The 19098-nt window shown below is 41.9% G+C and overlaps 1 protein-coding gene across 1 annotated transcript in view; it reads right to left on the reverse strand.

Moving 5' to 3' along the window:
- The window catches only part of Elp1 (elongator acetyltransferase complex subunit 1), a 51909-nt gene that overhangs the window by 32364 nt on the left and 447 nt on the right, over nucleotides 1-19098 (reverse strand). The window contains exons 2-11 of the mRNA XM_051187829.1: nucleotides 18086-18238; nucleotides 15404-15485; nucleotides 14326-14406; nucleotides 11253-11338; nucleotides 7177-7273; nucleotides 6855-6945; nucleotides 5855-5978; nucleotides 5101-5194; nucleotides 2314-2544; nucleotides 1086-1256 (exon numbers count right to left, since the gene is read on the reverse strand). Of these exons, the coding sequence (XP_051043786.1) occupies nucleotides 1086-1256; nucleotides 2314-2544; nucleotides 5101-5194; nucleotides 5855-5978; nucleotides 6855-6945; nucleotides 7177-7273; nucleotides 11253-11338; nucleotides 14326-14406; nucleotides 15404-15485; nucleotides 18086-18238 (1210 nt within the window). The remainder of the gene's footprint in view (nucleotides 1-1085; nucleotides 1257-2313; nucleotides 2545-5100; nucleotides 5195-5854; nucleotides 5979-6854; nucleotides 6946-7176; nucleotides 7274-11252; nucleotides 11339-14325; nucleotides 14407-15403; nucleotides 15486-18085; nucleotides 18239-19098) is intronic.

Here is a 19098-nt window from a genome sequence, read left to right on the forward strand (position 1 = left end):
CTGCCCAAAGAGAATTCCTATGAGAAACAGGCTACTTGTTTAAGAAGGGCTGATGTAGGCTAGAGAGATGGCTCAGTGGTTAAGAGCACTGGCTGCTTTTTCAAAGGTTCTGAGTTCAATTCCCAGCAACTACATGGTGGTTTGCAATCATCTGTAATGAGATCTGATGTCCTCTTCTGGCATGCAGGTGTGCATGCAAACAAAACACTGTATACATAATAAGTCTTTAAAAAAAAAAAACAAAGGGGGCTGGAGAGTTGGCCCAGAGGTTAAGAACATAGGCTGCTCTTCTAGAGGTCCTGAGTTCAATTCCCAGCAACCATATGGTGGTTCACAACCATCTGTAATGAGATCTGGTACCCTATTCTGGCCTGTAGGCATACATACAGGTAGAACACAGTATACATAATAAATAAAATTAAAAAAAAAAAAACAAAAAAAAAAACAAAGAACAAAAAACCCTGTTCTCAAACACACACACACACACACACACACACACACACACACACATTGATGTGAAAGTAGGAAATCTACTGTGAATTTAACCAGTTCTGATTACTCTCTCAGCAGCTATCAAGGCTTATCCTCACTGAAACTCCAACAGGTATCTGAAACAAAGCTATGACTGTCAGGACACAACCACAGAGTCTCAGAAACACCAAAGGTCAAGTTTTCCAAGACACAGGAATACAGACACTGCCCATTTATGGCCACATGTACACACCTCTATAAAGGAGGAAAAGGGTCTGACTGCTCCTAGGAGAGTGCTAAGATTGTATGCAATTGCGTACAAAGGAAGGAGAAAGCAGGCAAGTCTGTGAAGCAGGAAGATGCTGCACTATTTCCAGAGTTGAATGTTACTAAGTAACGGACTTTTCAGAATCATCAAGGCATGGAGAAATGTATGCAAGGACCATACAGGATAAAAAGAAAAGAAAATGCAGCCAATTAGATCCCCTGACAATGAAAATCACTGGACTTGAATTTGATAAGCATTGGCGCTGTGACGACACCACACTGTGACTTGCTTCTGTTCTGGAGCACTAACTTGCACTGAGCTCCTTAGTCGAGGTGTTTCCACTTACCACACTTGTAGACAGAAATCTGGTTACTGGCATCAAGGACAGCAAGGTCATTGCTCTTTTCAAGGTGAGCAGAGAACACAACTTGATTCACTGGATGTGGGATCTGCAGCCGGTAGGTATACATGGGAGGTGGGATCACAGTCTGCCGGAAGACTGTCACCAACACCCTGCCTGCACAATGAAAGGGAGGATTAGCCGTGTGTGTTCAGTGTGTAAAAGCAGGCAGGAAGCATCACTGAGTACCTAAACAACATGGTGGCAGCAGTAGCTTTTCACAATAACTATTAGTGTTTCAAGTTATCACTGATAACTTAAAACAGTACAGGTGTAAGGAGCTCTGTCTGCACCTGGCTAGTTTGGCCTCAGATCTGTTACTGCCCATGAAAACTTCAGATGCCAGGGATCAGGACAAAAAGACCAAGAGGTCAAAGTTTCCACTTTAACCCTGGGTCTGTATGTAAGGAAGAGGGAATAAACTAGAGTAATCAAAATGATAGGGCCACAACTGGAAGGCTGAGGAAGGAGCCTGTCTACACAGGGATATATAGCAAGACTCCATCTAAAAAGGACCTCCCCGATTTAAAAACACACACACACACACACAAAAACTTTTCTATGTATAAATTTGTAATAAGGTATGGCTAAGTTCTCTATAGAACATGGTTATAGAAATAAGTTATTAGGAGAGCTTAGTGCCAAGAGTGTCTATCTGCTGTCAGCAAACTGTCTATGGTTATTTCATTGTGCAATCCGCTCTCCACCATTGATGCCTACACCTAATTAAAAACAATCTTCCTCACAGGACATAAATACCCAGGACCTAACTCAGCATCCCGGAGAAAGAGGTAATTTACAGTGCTTAAAACAAACAAACAAAACCAGACAAACACAGTGGAATACAGGGCCAATACAAGGCTAACAGACCCCACTGCCACACCCACAAGGTTCCTCTGTTCCCCATGAAAGGAGAAAAATCATCAGCCTTCAACTTCAAAACCCAGAAAAGTCAATGTATAAGGCTATAACTATGGTTCAACAGGAAAGTGGGGTGGGGTGGAACTAGGGTTTTCAAACTATTATGTACTCTATTTAATGATGCTCCCAGTCAGACATAAAACAAACCAAACAACCACAATGAAGATTTCCCCACTGTTTTGGTCAAACCAGCACATCTGCAGGCTCTCGGGCAGGACCCACATGCTCATCGGCACATTTCCCAGCAGCTTACTTCCATCAATAACAGCCACATTTGCCAAGTCACTGGCACTATTTCCAGAGCTCCGGTCAGTGGTCCAGTGCCAGTCACAGCATAGGTAACGCCAGCCCTGACAGAGAACATGTAGCCGGTACGGTGTCACTGGGTCCCATAGCAGAGACACGATCTGGTTCTTCCCACTGGTGCTGAAGGGCAGGCTTTGTTTGAGATACCAGTGATAGTTCCCCATGGTCCAGAGCTGGACTGTGTGTGTAGGAAAGGAAAGGAAGGCCGTTAGAGAGCAGGGGACCCAGCTGCAGACCATTTGCAAGAGGGGGACAGAGTTAACTTTACATTTTCCCAAGATTTCTACTTCCTGTTTGACTTCTCTATAACAATGACTCTATAATCAATGTCAAAAGACAGCCAAGACAGTGTTTCAGGGCATTTTTGCCATGCAAAGAGGAGCAAAAGATAACCAAGGTAAATGTGCAGCAATGCACCACACTGTAGGGATACAGTCTGAGAAATGTGACATCCACAGGTATCAGCTAGTGCAAGCACTACAAAGTATCTTCACACAGAATAAGACTGCTGCAGTGCCCTTGGAGATATAGTCCAGTGACACCAGGGCCTAACATGGTCAGCTGTAGACAAAGTCCTCATGTGGCACACGACTGCACCAAGGCCCTCCAGGAAGGCTCTGGTCCAGTGGCACTGTGGTAACCTGGGTTTAAGATGCCTGTTTTTTTTTTTTTGTAGTGCTTTGCATGCAGTTATGTCCCAGGCTATTTTGTATTAACCAACATTCCTCTACCTGAAGATTAATATGCACTCAATCATGCCAATATGTATTAAAATGACCAATTATGCCCAAGCTGACCTTTATGAATGAGAGAATTTATTTTGCCTTCCCCACTACTTCTTAACTTAGTGATCACAGAAAATAATGCTTAACACTAATCACACCATTACAGTATGTCTATGTAGCCATGGGCTAGCAGGTTGAATTGCAGGGCTTATACAATAGAGGGGAGATACTATAAAGATTCTTGGTACTCTTGTACAAGTCTGTCAGTGCCATGACTTTCCATATGTGAATCACTGGCCTTTGTAATTTTATAAGGCCCTGATTAAGTCCTGAACACCACCAAAAGTAAATAGTTAATATCAATAATATCAATATATATTCTCTATCTCAAAACAATGAATTCAATTCTGAGATGAAGCCTGGGTTTCATTACCTTTAGGCTTAGCCAGGGTTAAGAACTACTAAAATGAATGAATGAAAAACAAATTAATCAATTACTTTTCATCTTAAAAGTCCTGCCGATTAACGAGTTTGAAAGAAACTTAGAAAATAGGCAAGCTAAAAGATTTATGAACACACTGACTTCATTGCTGTTGATCATACTGAGATACGCGTCTAATAGCAGGAGAGTTAAGTAAGCAACACAGAAGAAAATGACACAGCAATCTAAAATGACATGGATATGCACATGAGATGGGACCTTACTTGCGATACAGTGTCAAAGCAAGTTATAAAACTATGTCTCAATGGGGAGGGTATGGAGGGAAGAAAGATGGGCCAGTTTGGGGAGAAGAAAGGGAGAAATGTAGTTAAAATACAATCTCAAAACAAAGCAAGCAAACAAAAACTAAACAAAACAAAAAGCATGGCCCAGCAGTGGTAATACATACTTTTAATCCTGGCAGAGGCAGAGGCAGAGGCAGAGGCAGGTGGAGATCTGTGAATTCAATGCCAGCCTGGTCTACAGAGGGAGGTCCAAGACAGGCTCCAAAGTTACAGAGAAACCCTGTCTTGAGAAACCAAAATAAGCAAACAAAAATCCAGCACGTATCAGCCAGGCAGCATGGTGGCACACACCTTTAAACTTAGCAGAGGCAGTTAGGCAGATCTCTGTGAATTTGAGACCAGTCAGGTCTACCTAATACCCCTTAAAGACAAAAAAATTAGGAAAAAAAAAAAAAAAGAAAGAAAAAGGAAGGAAGGAAGGAAGGAAGGAAGGAAGGAAGGAAGGAAGGAAGGAAAGAGAAGAAAGGGGAGGGGATGGGAGATGAGAGGAGAGGAAGGAAAGAAATTTGTGTATTACATTTAAACAGGGTTAGGTTTTGCTGAATGATAGAGTGCTTGCCTAGTTAAGTCTAAGACCCTGGGTTAGCTATCCAGCACAGGGTGGGGGGTGGGGATGAGAGTAAAAAAGAAAACAGACTTTATCATAAGTCTGCTACAAAAAAAAGTCCATCTCATGTGTAACCTAAATCCATTCACTTGTACAGCATTTGATTTTCTGCACAGATGACTGTGCTCACAGAGTTTGTCTTTGCTCTGCTACCATATGATGCCTTGGCCAAGCACTGATCTAGATGTTGCTGAGAAATTCTAAGTGAAGTGATTACCCCCACGATGCATGAAAGCCTTAAAAACAACACCAGGATTCCCAGGAAAGTATATTTTCTCAATACTGCGACACAAAAATCCTGCCTGAACTTACTGCCTGCCACAGAAATTCAAACCTTGCCATCCCCACAGGCACATGAGCCAATTCCTTAAAACAGAGCCAGCCACACCCCCCTCTTATTCTATATCCTACTGCTTCTGCTTCTCTACAGAACTCTGGATAATTCATGACTGAAGCCCTCTGGAGACCCAAACCTAGCCCCTCCCCATCAGCATCGACACACTTAAAGCCACACTGATTCCACCGAAGCCTAAGGAAGAAGGGTGAGGGAAACCCCACAATCTTCTACTTTGATATAATTCGCAAAGCACAAGCCAAAGTTCAACAGGCGTCATACCATAGCTTTTCAGAGGAGGACTATCTTCCCTTGGAAGGTCTTCTAGCCACACAGCAAGCACAGTGGAATCTGCATTCCACAGCAAGTCATTTACCTGGTGAGGACAAAAGATACCCATGACCTTCAGTTGTTTGTCTATTTCAAACTCTACAATAGCTGAAATCCCTGTGCATATAAACCAAATAACCATACAATACCAGAGCTGACCTACAGTTGTTAAACCAATTTGTGAGAGTGGTATTATAAAAAGGACTTAAGAAATGCACAAGGCTTAAAGATTTAAATAAATTTAACAAAAAGCAATGTAACATTTTTAGAAAAATCAAGAAACTTGACTGTCAGACATAGTAATTATCTTATCCTATATTAAATACATTATTAGTTATACATGTTATATTAATATTAAATACTAATTATGGTACAATATAGATGAAAATATGGTTCCATAAAGAAAACATCTCTTAAAAATTTACACAAGAAAGATTATCCTACATAATTTTTAAAATTTACATAATTAAAGATTTTAATTATTTAAATGTGGATCACGGGGAAGTTAGTCATCAAAATAAACAGCAAGAACTAGTATTTCTATTTCCTTCTGTAGGTTTTCTTAGCCAAGAAGGAAGGCCACTTCTCTTCTAAAAGTAAAAAACCATCTTTTCTGCACAGCAGCCTCTATCATAACTGCTATCAAATGCGAACTTTCGCAGGGAAGGACAGTGCTCTAAACTGGACAAAGACTTCAGATACTTACTTTAACTTCATCTTTGAAGAAAGGAAGTGTAAACTGTCCATGAAGAAGTCCATTTTTCTCAAGAAACACAACATCTTGCTGGTTGGGTTTATCTTGAGTAGATGCAATCAAACTGCCTGAGGGTCTTAAAGCAAAGTCCAAGTTAGAGTAGTTAAGTGTTCATCCTGCTGGCTGAGCACAGGGAGGATTTACACAAAAGATCCCTATTTTTTTCTCAGCAGGAAAACAAAAAGCCTTTTTAAAGGTGTGTGTTTGTTTAGTGTGTGTGTTTGTGGTGATGTTTCCAAGGAAGTCAGGAGCTCACCATTTGTGTACTGATAAGCAGTTCACCCCAGCATGTAAGAGGGAAAAGTGTCCTTCCTAACTGGTCCCAAGGCACCACTTGCAGTCTTTCTGATTTAAACTGAAGGGATTTCAGCACTTCTCTTCTGCACTCATCTTAGTCTACTTGCCTCTTTCCCATTTCTCTCCAATGTTTTAACTCAAATGCTTAAATAATACCCAGTCCCACTCTAATACTGGTGGAAAATAAGATATCTGCAACCTAGAGGCCCACTGGATTTGCATATGACAGATGCTGCTGCAATAGGTGGCAGTTATTCTATCAATATCTTCATGCAGCCAAAATGACAGGCAAGTTATACTCTGCACAAGGCACTGCACCAAGAAAGTGAAGGGAAGGCGGACAGTCTGGGTTAGCCTGCAGCTTTCTCAGCCAGCAGTCCACCTGCTATGGGAATTTGTCCAGAGGAAAGCAGCTTTCCAATGGGGTCTCACAAAAGTCCCCTAGTGTCCCATACAGCCTCACATACTAGGACACGCTTCCAATAGACACACCCCACCTGTTTCCAACAATGGTTCTATCAACACCACAACCTTTGAAGAATTAGAGATGCAACCAGTATGGGCCCTTGAGATGAGGGAACCTGTGAAAAACCCAGGATCTAGCTGAATTCAGGAGGAAGGGAAAGAAGAGTCCTAGGCTCATTCTCACACTTACTTCCAAGCCAGGGAGGGCCCCAGTCCTGGCACAGGCTCACTGGTTGAGTGCAAAGCAAACTCTCGGTTCCACACTCTGATCTTGCGAGCCCCTGCAAAGGGAGGTGGAATAAACAGACAAACACAATTGAAGCATAACTCTCACCTTTCCTACACATTCAAATCTCTACTTAGTAGGTGAAGGTGGACCAGACAGCCTCAAAACACTTGTAATTCTTAATCCATTAACATGGAAGGCAGAAACGCTTTCCCTACTCTATATAATAAATAATCTGCTCAAAGCAAAAGGAAGAAAACCTTTTAAGAGTAATTTACTTCCATACCTGTTTGTGGGCAAACAACACTCACAGCAAAAAACTGCCCATCCCCACGCCAAGTAATTTGTGGTTTGTGGTCATCCCAGGGCAGGGCAGACTCATGCTAAAGAGAGAAACAACAGTATTACCGGGGAACCAATGCTTCCAAGTCAAACAACCCTTGGCCACCAAACATTCATCTTTTAGATGACGTTGAAGCTACCTAGAAAATGGCTTCAGGGACTCTCCAGGAACCTTCTAGGGGGGCTCTTAGTCCTAGAAATCACAGTTTATGCCCTGAGCAGAGAGGCAAGTGCTCATAACTTTGTTTTAAAGCCACAGAATTTGCTAACTACAAATTTCCTTCAAACACAAACACATACACATGAATAATTAAAGTTTAAAACCACAGTATTGACTAGCTACACTGTACAACATTTACAATGAAATATTATTGGTGATTGACTGAAGGAACTATAATTTCACATTTAAGCAAGTAAAGACCACTCACCCAGCCCACTATGACATGTGTGTTAGGAACACTTATGTATTAGTGCAGGTCATTTTTCGTTGTTAAATAAAAAGTCACTACAGTGTCAACAACAATAACAACAACAAAAGAATATCTTGAAAACAAAGTAAACATAGCCTTTCTTCTTGGGGCATTAGAGGTGCTATGAATAGAGGGATTAAACACAATAAGCAAAGGAAGTGGTTAAGTAACTATAGCAAGGAAGTAAATGTTCTGTCAAAATAGTTTTGTTTCACTGTGTAAATGGCAGGACAGGACCAAGTGAGGAAACTAGGTAAAGAGGAACCAGCAGCAGTAGCCGCAGTAGTGCGCAAGGAAAAGCAATTCTGCCCTCTGCAGTATGGGCTCAAGAAGGGTCTCCCTCCAAAGCCATGAAGCAGCTGAGCCTGTGGGTGGGGAGGGGGACGGGGGACAAAGGTAAGCACCAGGGCATACCCCACATCCCAGGGATTGCTCCATTTCAAAATGCTGCTAGCTCTGCTTGGCCACAGATTAGATCTGGCTAGACTATACCACAGCTTACTAAGATGCCCTGTGGTATAGAACACAAAATTCCTCTTGTGTAAAAGATGAAGCATTCCTTCTTGCAGGGATGCTCCTTAAGGAGGAAGGTAAAAACTCAAAATAGATTCAGGAAGTTCCTGAAATTGACCAGAGTCACTAGGCCCCTCCCTGCCAGAGTAAGCAATAAACACCAAGAGTCCCTCTCAGACAAGCCAAGCTACAAAGAAGACTCTTAGATGACATCAGCTGTCTGGGAAAAGCAGAAACTAGCTGAGCTGCCTGGAAGAGGTTCATACTAAAGTCACTTAGAATGGACACTCTCCAACATGTTCAGCTGCTTAGGTTATCCAGTATGCTCCAGCTTTGCTAACTGTCACTGTTAGGAACTAGCAGCCAGCTGACCCCCGCCCCGAGGATGGGCGGGATGCTCATGGCCATGTCATCGCTAAGTCAGCTTTACCTGGCTGCCAGAGGACTCAGTTACTCATGTGCAAGCCTCTTTTAAAGCAAGCGCGCCAAGTGCTTCTCTCTCTGGTCTCTCTCTCTCTGCTCCCTCTCTGTTCTCTCTCTGCTCTCTCTCTGGTCCCTCTGTTTCCTCTCTCTCTCCTGCTTTCGGTTGGCCACCAGCTACACCCTTTCTCTCCCCTCTCTCAATAAACTCCACGTGGGCGCTGAGTCTCGTGTTTGTGTTTTATAGGCATTAGTTGCATCAAAAGAACAACAGTCACCCATGTTGGGGTAGACCTTGGTAATGTAGCTAGCTGTCTTTGAGTCATTTCTGCTCCTGTAAGTAACCCTTTATTCATAGTCCTTATATAACCCAATAAAATCCACTGATTGGGGGCTGGAGAGATGGCTCAGTGATTAAAAGCATTGGCTGCTCTTTCAGAGGGCCCAAATTCAATTCCCAGCAACCACATGACAGCTCACAACTGTCTTTAACTACAGTTCCAAGTGATTTGACCCCTTGCAATGACATATAAGCAGGCAAAAACACCAATGAACAAAAAATAAAAATAAAGAAATCACTTTAAATTTACTGGTTCACCAAGTTGGACTTTGGTGGTATCTCTACATTAGTCTGTTGTGGGATTCTTATCTGGGTGGGTAGACATGTGTTGCATCTCTCTAGGAAAAGTTTTGCCACACAACAGGTTGAGCACTAAAACATGTAATAAAGAATGTACCTGTAAGCAATGAAAGATGAAGCTGAAGAGATAGCTTGGGGGTGTGTACTACTTTTCCAGGGGAACTGAGTTTGGTTTCCAGCACCTTAATTGGGTGGCTCACAACCACCTTTAACTTGGGTTCCAAAGGACCCAACATATCTGGCTCCCAAGGGCTCCTGAACTCACAAGAACACACCTACAATCACATACACATATAGACAATATAATGAAAACAAAAATCTTTAAAAGAGTATGTAAGAAATGCAAAGAGCAAGCAGGGTGCTCATCTATCATAGAGGAATAGCTCCTAAGAAATACAAGTGATTGTGCTCCCTGTTGTTCAGCCCAAACCTTGGCAGTCTTCACACACACATCTGATCTCTACACTACAGCTATTCCTTCTACAAGTTTCCAGAGTCAAGACACTTTGTACCACCTATAATCTCTGGCCCACACAGTGTTTACTGAAGAGCTTCCCACAGCCATTCCTGATCCCCTCAGTCTACAGGACACAAGAGCCAGTGCAACAGGACACACGAGTCAGAGTCTGTTGCTGTGGAAACCCCCAACAGCTCCCTATGTCAAATGCAGTAAAGGAAAAGTGGCACTCCTGGGCTACAAGAACGTGCATCCTTACCACGTCTCTGACTCTTCTCCTACAATTCCATCCTTCCTCAAACCTTAGGGTCTTTAGTACTGGTGGTTTCCTCTGCCTAGAACACGCTTTCTGGATACTGACAAGCTCACGCACAACCTCATGTCCTACAGGTCCATCATCAAACAGCACCTTCTCTACAGGGCTCCCCAACTTTCCATCTGTTGCTAATTCTTCTGTACACCCCCTCATAGTAGTTTTCACTCCCTGAATGTCATATTATTGTTTTGATTAGGGTTACTATTGCTGTGATGAAACACCATGACCAAAACAAAGCAACTTGAGAAGAAAAGGGTTTATCTGGCTTCACTTGAAGACCAGAGTTCAGCATCAAAGGAAATTAGGACAGGTACTCAAACAGGATCAGAACCTGAAGGCAGGAGCTGGGGCAGAGGCCATGGAGGGCTGCTGCCTACTGGCTTGCTCAGCCTGCTTTCTTACAGAACCCAGAACCACCAGGCCAGGAATGGTACCACCCATAATGGGCTGGGCTCTCCACCATCAATCACTACTTAAGAAAATGTTCTATAGGCTTGCCTATATTCCAATCTTATCGAGGCATTTTCTTAGTTGAGACTCCCTCCTTTTAGCTGACTTTAGCTTGTGCCAAGTTAACATAAAAATAATCCAGGACAATTATCATCAGCTTAATGTCTGTGCTCTCCCACAGAGTGTACATACCACTGCAGGTAGCGGTTTTGTTTCCTGTCATACATTCAATGTCTCACACAGAGTGAAGCATATGTAAATTCTAAATAAACATGTTTTAATCAGTGAGAGAACTCACAGAAAGCAAGAAAACATGAAGTGACTTCACTGAGCTCAGCAAGGTGCGTCTGAGGCCCCAGGCAGTACAACCTAGTATCAGACCATCCCCATGAGTATTGCTTCTGAGTAAGCAATGGGTTTTTAAATCTGTTTTCTGAAAGCTACAGTTTTAAGTCAAGGCTAGGTCTTTAAAAAAAAAAAAAAACAAACAAAAAAAAAAAAACAAAAAACAAAAAACCACACACACACACAATTAATGAGCAAAAGTTATAGTATTCCACTGAACAGAAAGTGAGATTGGATATAGTATATTAGATAGAACATCATCTCTGTAGAATAACTCATTTCCTAAGGGTACTATGAGCCACCACTTTATTAAAACAGATAAGATACTGATATTACCAGACTCTTAACTAGCTATGCAGAGCTCCCGTGGATGGCAGAGCTGAACACCCATCAAACCCACCTTACTTACCATTTGCACTGGAAAGGCTGCTTGCCTGCCTTCTGAGCCATGGAACTGTGTCTCCTTACTGCCCCATCCAACAGTGACAAACTTGCCTAAAGGAGTTTTCAAGAACAAGAAGACAAGCAATAAGCAGACAAAATGAAATCAGAGCAGATTCATTAACTCTTCATGAAGGTAGTCACTGATAACTCAGTTAAGCCGAACATTAGTCATTATGTTTAAAAACAGTTTCCAGGAGCTGGAGAGATGGCTCAGCAGTTAAGAGCACTTACTGCTCTTCCACAGGACCTAGGTTCAATTCCCAGCATCCACATGGCAGCTCACAACTGTCTGTAACTCCAGTCCCAGGGGATCTGATACCTTCATACCAATGCACATTAACCAAAGTTAAATTTAAAAAAAAAAAAAAAAAAAGCTTCCCAATGATATACATCAATGATTTGCCCTTCTCATGCAAAGCATGACCAAGTCAAAAGTCTGACCAAATGATTAGTCAGAATGAACTATGAAGAATTTATAAAATATGTCCACGAATCACAAAGCAAATAATTGAAGGCAATAGCTAAAAATGCAATTCTGACTTTTAGCATAAACCAACCAAGTAAACTTTGTGTTGGTGGTGGAAAGGGCTACAGGTCATCAAATGTAGTCCCCTAGACTTATCTGAGATTCTCTGTGACAGTGGCCAAAATCAGAACACAGGCTTCCTACGCTCTGCCCGGCTTCCCTAAACCACAGTGTTTTTCACACACAAAATACAGAGGCGGAGAACCAGAACTATCATAGACTATGTGCTTCTAGAGGCAAGATATGGCACTCATCTGCAAAAAACAAGAGAAAGATGGCCCTGACACCTCCAGGTGGATCCTGGACCAAGTTTTCTCCCTCTTGCCACTATCTGTGAAGCAATCTACTTCCAATTCCACACACATGGCACAGCACAGCCATGTCCAGTGTGCCTGCCTGGGCATGTCTAAGTGCAATAGGACCTCAAAGCACACCCTGCTGCTGCTCATGGAGAGCAGTGACACCCTCATTCACACTCGTGAGCTCCTCTGCCAGGCTCCCAAGAGGGAGAGGAACAGAGTGAAGCAGGAAAACTCTCCCAGTGGGGCCAGACAGTAAATGATGGGCTCAAAACAGGGATCTGTGAACTGAAGCCCATCTGTGTTCACAAAGAAACTAAAGACACAAACTCACTCTCTTTCCTTTGATTTACTATATTTTACTTTACTTCTACTATCTGTCTGATGTACACACACACACACACACACACACACACGAAACGCTAGGCACAGGACATTTAAATATGACTCTGTAATTGTCCTTAACTCTGGAAACTCCAGAGTTCCCAGAGTTCTACCAGGACCACAGACTCTTCTGGCACTATCTATATCTGTTCCTAAACAAAGTCACAAGATTGGAGGGATTCTCTACACACCATTGACTTGCAGTCAGAGCAATCAGAGCCCTGCATATATGTACTCCACATGGCAAACCTTCACAGCACTGAAAAACATCCAGGGAAGAATTCACTATCTACCACCTACATATACCAGCAGGTCAGGTAGCCATTTTCCTTCTGTTACTGGCATCCTTATTCTTAACACACAAACTTCTAGGTGTAGTTACAGTAAACTATTTTCTTCTTCTGTCACATATCCAAAGCCTTCTTATTTCAAGTTTTATGCTGGTATTTCTCATGTTAGATGTGGGTAAGAGGAAAACCACAAATGTATATTCCAAAGTTTCTGAGCTAATTGTAAAAGAACATACTCATATGTTTAATGAGCACCAGTTTCTTCCTGAATCCATTCTCTCTTCTAGACGCACTCACACCTACAGGAACCTACAGTCTCATCATCACCCTGTCTATAAACTTTCTACACACACGCACGCACACACGCACGCGCCCCCCTCCCACACATCACTAAGAGCAGTCTTTCTAGGCATAAACAAACAAAATGACCATGGAATATGAAGCCCACCAAACCATTTAACCCCACAGTCCTGTCCTAACCCCAGCATGCTGCCTTATGCCCAGTCCCTGAATAAACCATGTCTACATGGAATAACTGGTTTGGCCTAGTCCCCCACTCTTAACCTTTGTCTATCAATTATCAATCACCCAGTAACTGAGACTCAGCTCAACTCTCTAGAAACCTTCAATCTCCACTGACGCCTTCTCTTCTCTTATGGCTACCCTAATACTCATACATCAAATCATTATTTCTAAATCTATGCCATATGCCCTAAGGAAAGCATCCACAGCACTGCTCAATTTGTTTCTGAAAATTTAATCAGATGGCAACTCTAACACTTTTTTGTTTCATTTTAGATTTTGGTTTTTCAAGACAGGGTTTTTCTATGTAGCCTTAACTTTCCTAGAACCTGCTCTGTAGAGCAGATTGTCCTGGAACTCACAGAGGTTTGCATGCCTCTGCCTCCTGAATGCTGGGATTAAAGGTGTGTATCACCACCTCCCAATGCTGAAGATTATTATTTGAAGGGATTAAAAAAGTAGTCTCCAAATGCTATCCTGGAGTTGGCAAAATGAGAGGTATGAAGTCAGACCTTACTAACAGCTCAGGCACCATTCCTCACATGCCCTCTTCAATCGGGGCAGCTGCCCAGGGACTTCCAGTTGCCAGAGCTCCTTCTAGTCCTATGTATCTCCTCTCTCTCCCCCATCAATACTCGCCTCAGTGGCCAAATTAGCAAGAAGGAAATCTGACAGCTGTAAGGAAATGAAGATTCTGGCCTAGCTGGCAGGAAGAAACTCTGCCTTTAGCACACTACCCCTTTCTTATGGTCTTCTAGACTGAACTCCAAACACGCTTTCCTTATTCTAGCTTGAACATTCTAGAATTTAGTAATTCTAGTCTGTCTTTCCTGGGCTTTAAATAATATCCAGGAGATCTTAGACACAGAATTCTGAGAAAGCCACCTCTCAGACCTGAAGAGAGATTAGAGATATGTCTGTTAATAACTGGGATGGACTTATGACAAGTATTAAGTATAAGAAAATGAGTAAAAACGAGGAACTTCAGGTCCTAGACTGCCTCAGAGCAATGCTTACCTTCACCAAAATCCTCCTGGTGGATCTGCTGCTCCGTGATTACATCAAAGTCTTTTGTCATCATAATCAGGGTCTGTTGACCTTAGGGGAACAAATCAAAAACTTTTTATTCATGTAACAAATAGTCATTCTAGTGTGTCTAGAGCACAGTAAGATATATAGAAGAGACAGAAGATAAAGGATATTTGAGAACAGCACTGTCTCAATAAGAACAGTTACAGTTAGAACAGAGTGCATGCATACAAAATGCTTTGAAACACAAGCTTTAGTAGGCCAGGCACCAGATGCTTATGCTTAGCTACTGAATGTATAAACTTCACATCAAAGTTCTCAGAGGCCTCCTCTACTACTTCAAAACTTTCTAGTTTAACAAGACACTTCTGCAGACATAAACGGAACTCATCACACGTGTGTGTGCGTGGGGGGAGGGGGAGATCAGGCAACAAAAGAGCTGCAAAGAAGCTGTTTACTAGACAGGTAAGACAGCTCAACTTGCCACCCCAAGTCTGATCCCCAAACCCACATGGTGAATTGACTACCGCCTGCAAGTTGTCCTGTGATCTCCACACCCACTGCCTTGGCATCATTAGAGGTCCCTAATTAGGAACACGAATCTAAGATCAAGGAGAGACAAGAGGCTCATGTGGACTCTAGGAAAGTTCTGTGCAGGTGTCTCACAGAATGGAAACATGCCCATGAAAAAGAGTAATAGGGAGGAAACTCTGTGGGGGCTTAACAGCTTAAAGGAGGTTATGACTCAACAGCAACATGGATACAAAATCAATAAATGAAGGAAAAGCAAACCTGCTCGTAGCAACTCTTGCTTTTAGCACAGGTTAAATAATGCTGAAACTGACTGTTCCATCTGCAACCAGCAGATCCCTCAGCTCTCAAACCTGTTCCTCACTCCCAAAGACTACAAAGCTGCACAAACAACTAGGTATGCTAGCAGACGTAATATACTAACTTGACATTATAATCCGCTATCACTGTTCCAAGAAGTTTCTGAGCTTCAGGAGTCTATAGGACATTAGAAGCAAGTTTTTCAGAGTCAGGTAGGCACCAATCAAGAGCTTACCTGTGGCAAGAAGCACCAGTTCTTGATCAGGGCTCCAGCTCATGACAGAGATACCACTGGCCACACTCCCAACACAGTCCAGCTGTGGCAGAGAATATCAAGAGTGGCTGTTTAGTACACCATTGTCTCAATAAAGATTTACCAGGACTCAAACAAAGCAATCAAAATGTAAACACCCAAAGGTACAGAGATCCACCAGATGCAACTTCAAGAACAGTTGCTGAGACTCTAGACACAAGATAAAGTATAGTGAGTAGAAGAGACACGGATGGTATGAGCAGGATAAAACAATGACTCTATGAAAGGCTTAGTTACTATTAAGGTTCTTGGGAAATAAAGTGAATCTAAGAGCAAGCAGAGGCTTGGGAGTCTGGCAGAGTTCTGTCAAGGTCTCAAAGCACAGCAGTACGACCAGGAAAGAAAATCATCAGGGGAACCAGCATGAGGCCTCATGGCTTAAAGAGAATAAATTCAACCGCAACAAGAACCTAAAGACACAAACACAGGCATGAAGGTCAAAGGTGAAAGGAAATTTGAGAACAGAACTGGTATTATCAGGCAGTGGGGAACATAGACTCTGACTTGTGGCAGTAAAGACCACAAAGGAGAGGGGTCTCAATGGAGAGAAACAGGCTAGGGCCAGCTCAGAAAGAAGTCTCTCAACACTTGGAAGGAAAGTCCTAACTTTTAAATGTGAGAAATACCAGTTAACTTATACATGAGAGATTCTGACAGTTCTCACCATGCATGAAAAGTAAAGTTTATTAGTGCAGTCAAGGAAATGGTGAAGAGTGAAGGTGCTCAGCCTATGAAGGTTCAAACTCCATCCGGTAACTTTGTGATCCTGACATAGCTACCTAAGCTTTCTAAGCCTTAAGTAATTCTAACCACGAGTAACAACAAGTGATCTAAGAAGACCACAGTGAAGAGTAAATAAAAATTTGCATTAGCTGGGCAGTGGTGGTGCATGCCTTTAATCTCTGCATTCAGGAGGCAGAGACAAGCAATCTCTTAGTTCATGGCCAGCCTGGTCTATAAAGGCCCAGGACAGCTAGAGCCATTATACAGAGAAACCCTGTCTTGAAAAACTAAAATAAATAAATAGATGATAGATAAATTGCATTAAAGAACCAAAAAAGGGCTTGGCATAATTAATTAATTCCAAGCTATAATTATTACCCCACTATTAGTAATACTGTAACTCCTGTGACACAATCAGTGCTAAAAAGATCACAATTGCTGAGCCGTGGTGATACATGCTTTCAATCTCAGCACTCGGGAGGCAGAGGTAGGAAGACTACTTTGAGTTCAAGGCCAGGCTGGTCTACAAAGTAAGTTCCAGGACAGCCAGGCCTACACAGTGAAACCCTGCCTTGCATAGAGAGAGAGAGAGAGAGAGAGAGAGAGAGAGAGAGAGAGAGAGAGAGAGAGAGAGAGAGAGAGAGAATATTAATGTGGTAATCTTTATGTTATTATTCCTGTTCTTGAAATAATGGCAATCCATCAATCCATCTGCCTCAGCTTTCTAAGTGCTGGGACTGTAGACATGAGACACCATGCCCAGCCTCAAAAAAAGTATTTTTAAAAGATTAGGAAATTATACTATTAAGAAGGTAAAAATAGAAGCTCAGTGGGTAAAAGTGCTTGGTGCACAAGCATGCCCAGCTGAGTTCAGGCCGTAGAACATGCATTGTCCGGGGAAAGAACTGACTCCCACAAGCCTGTCTTCTACCCCACACATCTACCATGACTGCCACTTTCTCACTCACATCATACATCATACACACAATAATAATTTTTTTTTTAAGGGGCTGGAAAGATGGCTCAGAGGTTCACAGTACTGTCTGCTTTTCCAGAGGAGCCAGATTCAATTCCCAGCATCCGCATAGCAGCTCATAATCATCTACAACTCCAGTTCCAAGGGATCTGATACCTTCTGGCCTCCACAGGCACCAGACACATGCAAGTAAAACACTCATAGATTTAAAAAAAAGATTAAAAAAAAAAAAAAAAAAAAAAGGCCACACTTAAGAGGAAGGTAGATCTCTGTGAGTATGAGGCTAGTCAGGAATACAAGGAATACATAGTAAGACCCTGTCACAAAGAATGAAAAAGGGGGGGGGGGGGACATGAAGGAAAAAAAAAAAAAAAAAAAAAAAAAAAAAAAGGAAATCCAGAAAAATCAGTCTTATTCTAGAGTAAAAAAGCAACAGGTTGTAGCCTATCTCCCCTCAAGTCTTAGAATGTTTCCAGCATATTACTATACAATATAATTAGTACAGCAATACATACATATTATAGCATGCAATCATATAAACTGTAGAGCTTATATGAAGGGATTACAAATCACCCCATCAGAATTCATAACAGAAAACATAAATCAATTAAAGAATTCAGACTTCCTTAATTAAGAAATTCAAGTAAGAAGTAGCATACCATAAGAACTACAAGTTTTTATTTAATTTTTACGTTCTAATTTGAAATGTTACATCCCAACTGTCCTGTCTAATTAATGAATGCAATAGACTAAACTAAATTTGTTTTTTAACTCCTGAAATATAGGAAGGCCATTTAATTTTCAACTATTTCAATGCCATGGCTATAAATCAGAAGACCTCAACACAAAGCAAGTAGTTCAGCTAAGGCTACTTGACACTTCCTCCTCAGTGTTCATTAACCTACCTGGTGTGTGCTGAGATTACACAGTATGATATCCCCAGAGGCGGTGGCCACACACACAGACTCCTGATCCAGCAGGCCCTGAATTCCCACAATGCAGCCACTTCCATCCTCTGGAAGAAAGCCTTCTGCCACCAACGGAATTTCATTCTTCACCTTTCACAAAAGCATACATGTAAGCAAATTAGAGTTTATAGTCAAGAGCCATCTGCTATCCAGAAATGTTTCTAATAACTCTTTTCATATGTAAGATTTATATACTTTTATGTGTGTGTTTTGCCTGAATGTATGTATGTGTACCATGTGTACACCCAGCACCCTTGGAGGCCAGTAGAGTGTGAGGGATTCCCTGGGACTGGAGTTACAGATGGTTGTAGGCTGCCATATGGGTGCTGGGAACCAAACTGGGGTCCTCTTAAGAGTAGCCAGTATTCTTGACCACTAAACCATCTCTCCAGCCCCTAATGATTCTTTTAATACATAAACGCTTTCTAACTATTTTCCCTAGATGAAAACACAAACTTTCATTTCAGAAATAATATTAATTCTGTTGTCTTTAACAAGAATAGCTAACACAACCTTTTTGCAAAACAAATGCATAAGCAAGTACAGTCTGTTTAACAATGTCCATTAAAAATTAAGACTACTGACCACGCTCTTTACTCACATTTGTTTGTCAATAAGGAGATCAAATCCAGGGTTCCTACATTGAGCTACATGCCCTGCCCGCTAAATGCAATTTCCTAAGATTTCTACAATGCGGGCAAAGACAATAAACCACCTACTTAAAACACACAAGGAGCAACAAATTATCAAGGGAACATGTTGGAATCAATTTAAAATTTTCAGAAATATCCATGGTCACTTCTGGCAGTAAGGTCTGGGATTTTAGTGTCAGTTTGGGTTAGAAGCCTAAACATGCTTTTTAAAAACCCTACAAGTCTAGGTGAGGAAGTTTCAAATCATAGCACCACAAAATAAATAAAATGAAAAGCTTCATGGACAATATTCATGTG

Source organism: Phodopus roborovskii, unplaced genomic scaffold (genome assembly GCF_943737965.1).
Source record: "Phodopus roborovskii unplaced genomic scaffold, PHOROB, whole genome shotgun sequence".
In the NCBI taxonomy this organism is placed as follows: Eukaryota; Metazoa; Chordata; class Mammalia; order Rodentia; family Cricetidae; genus Phodopus; species Phodopus roborovskii.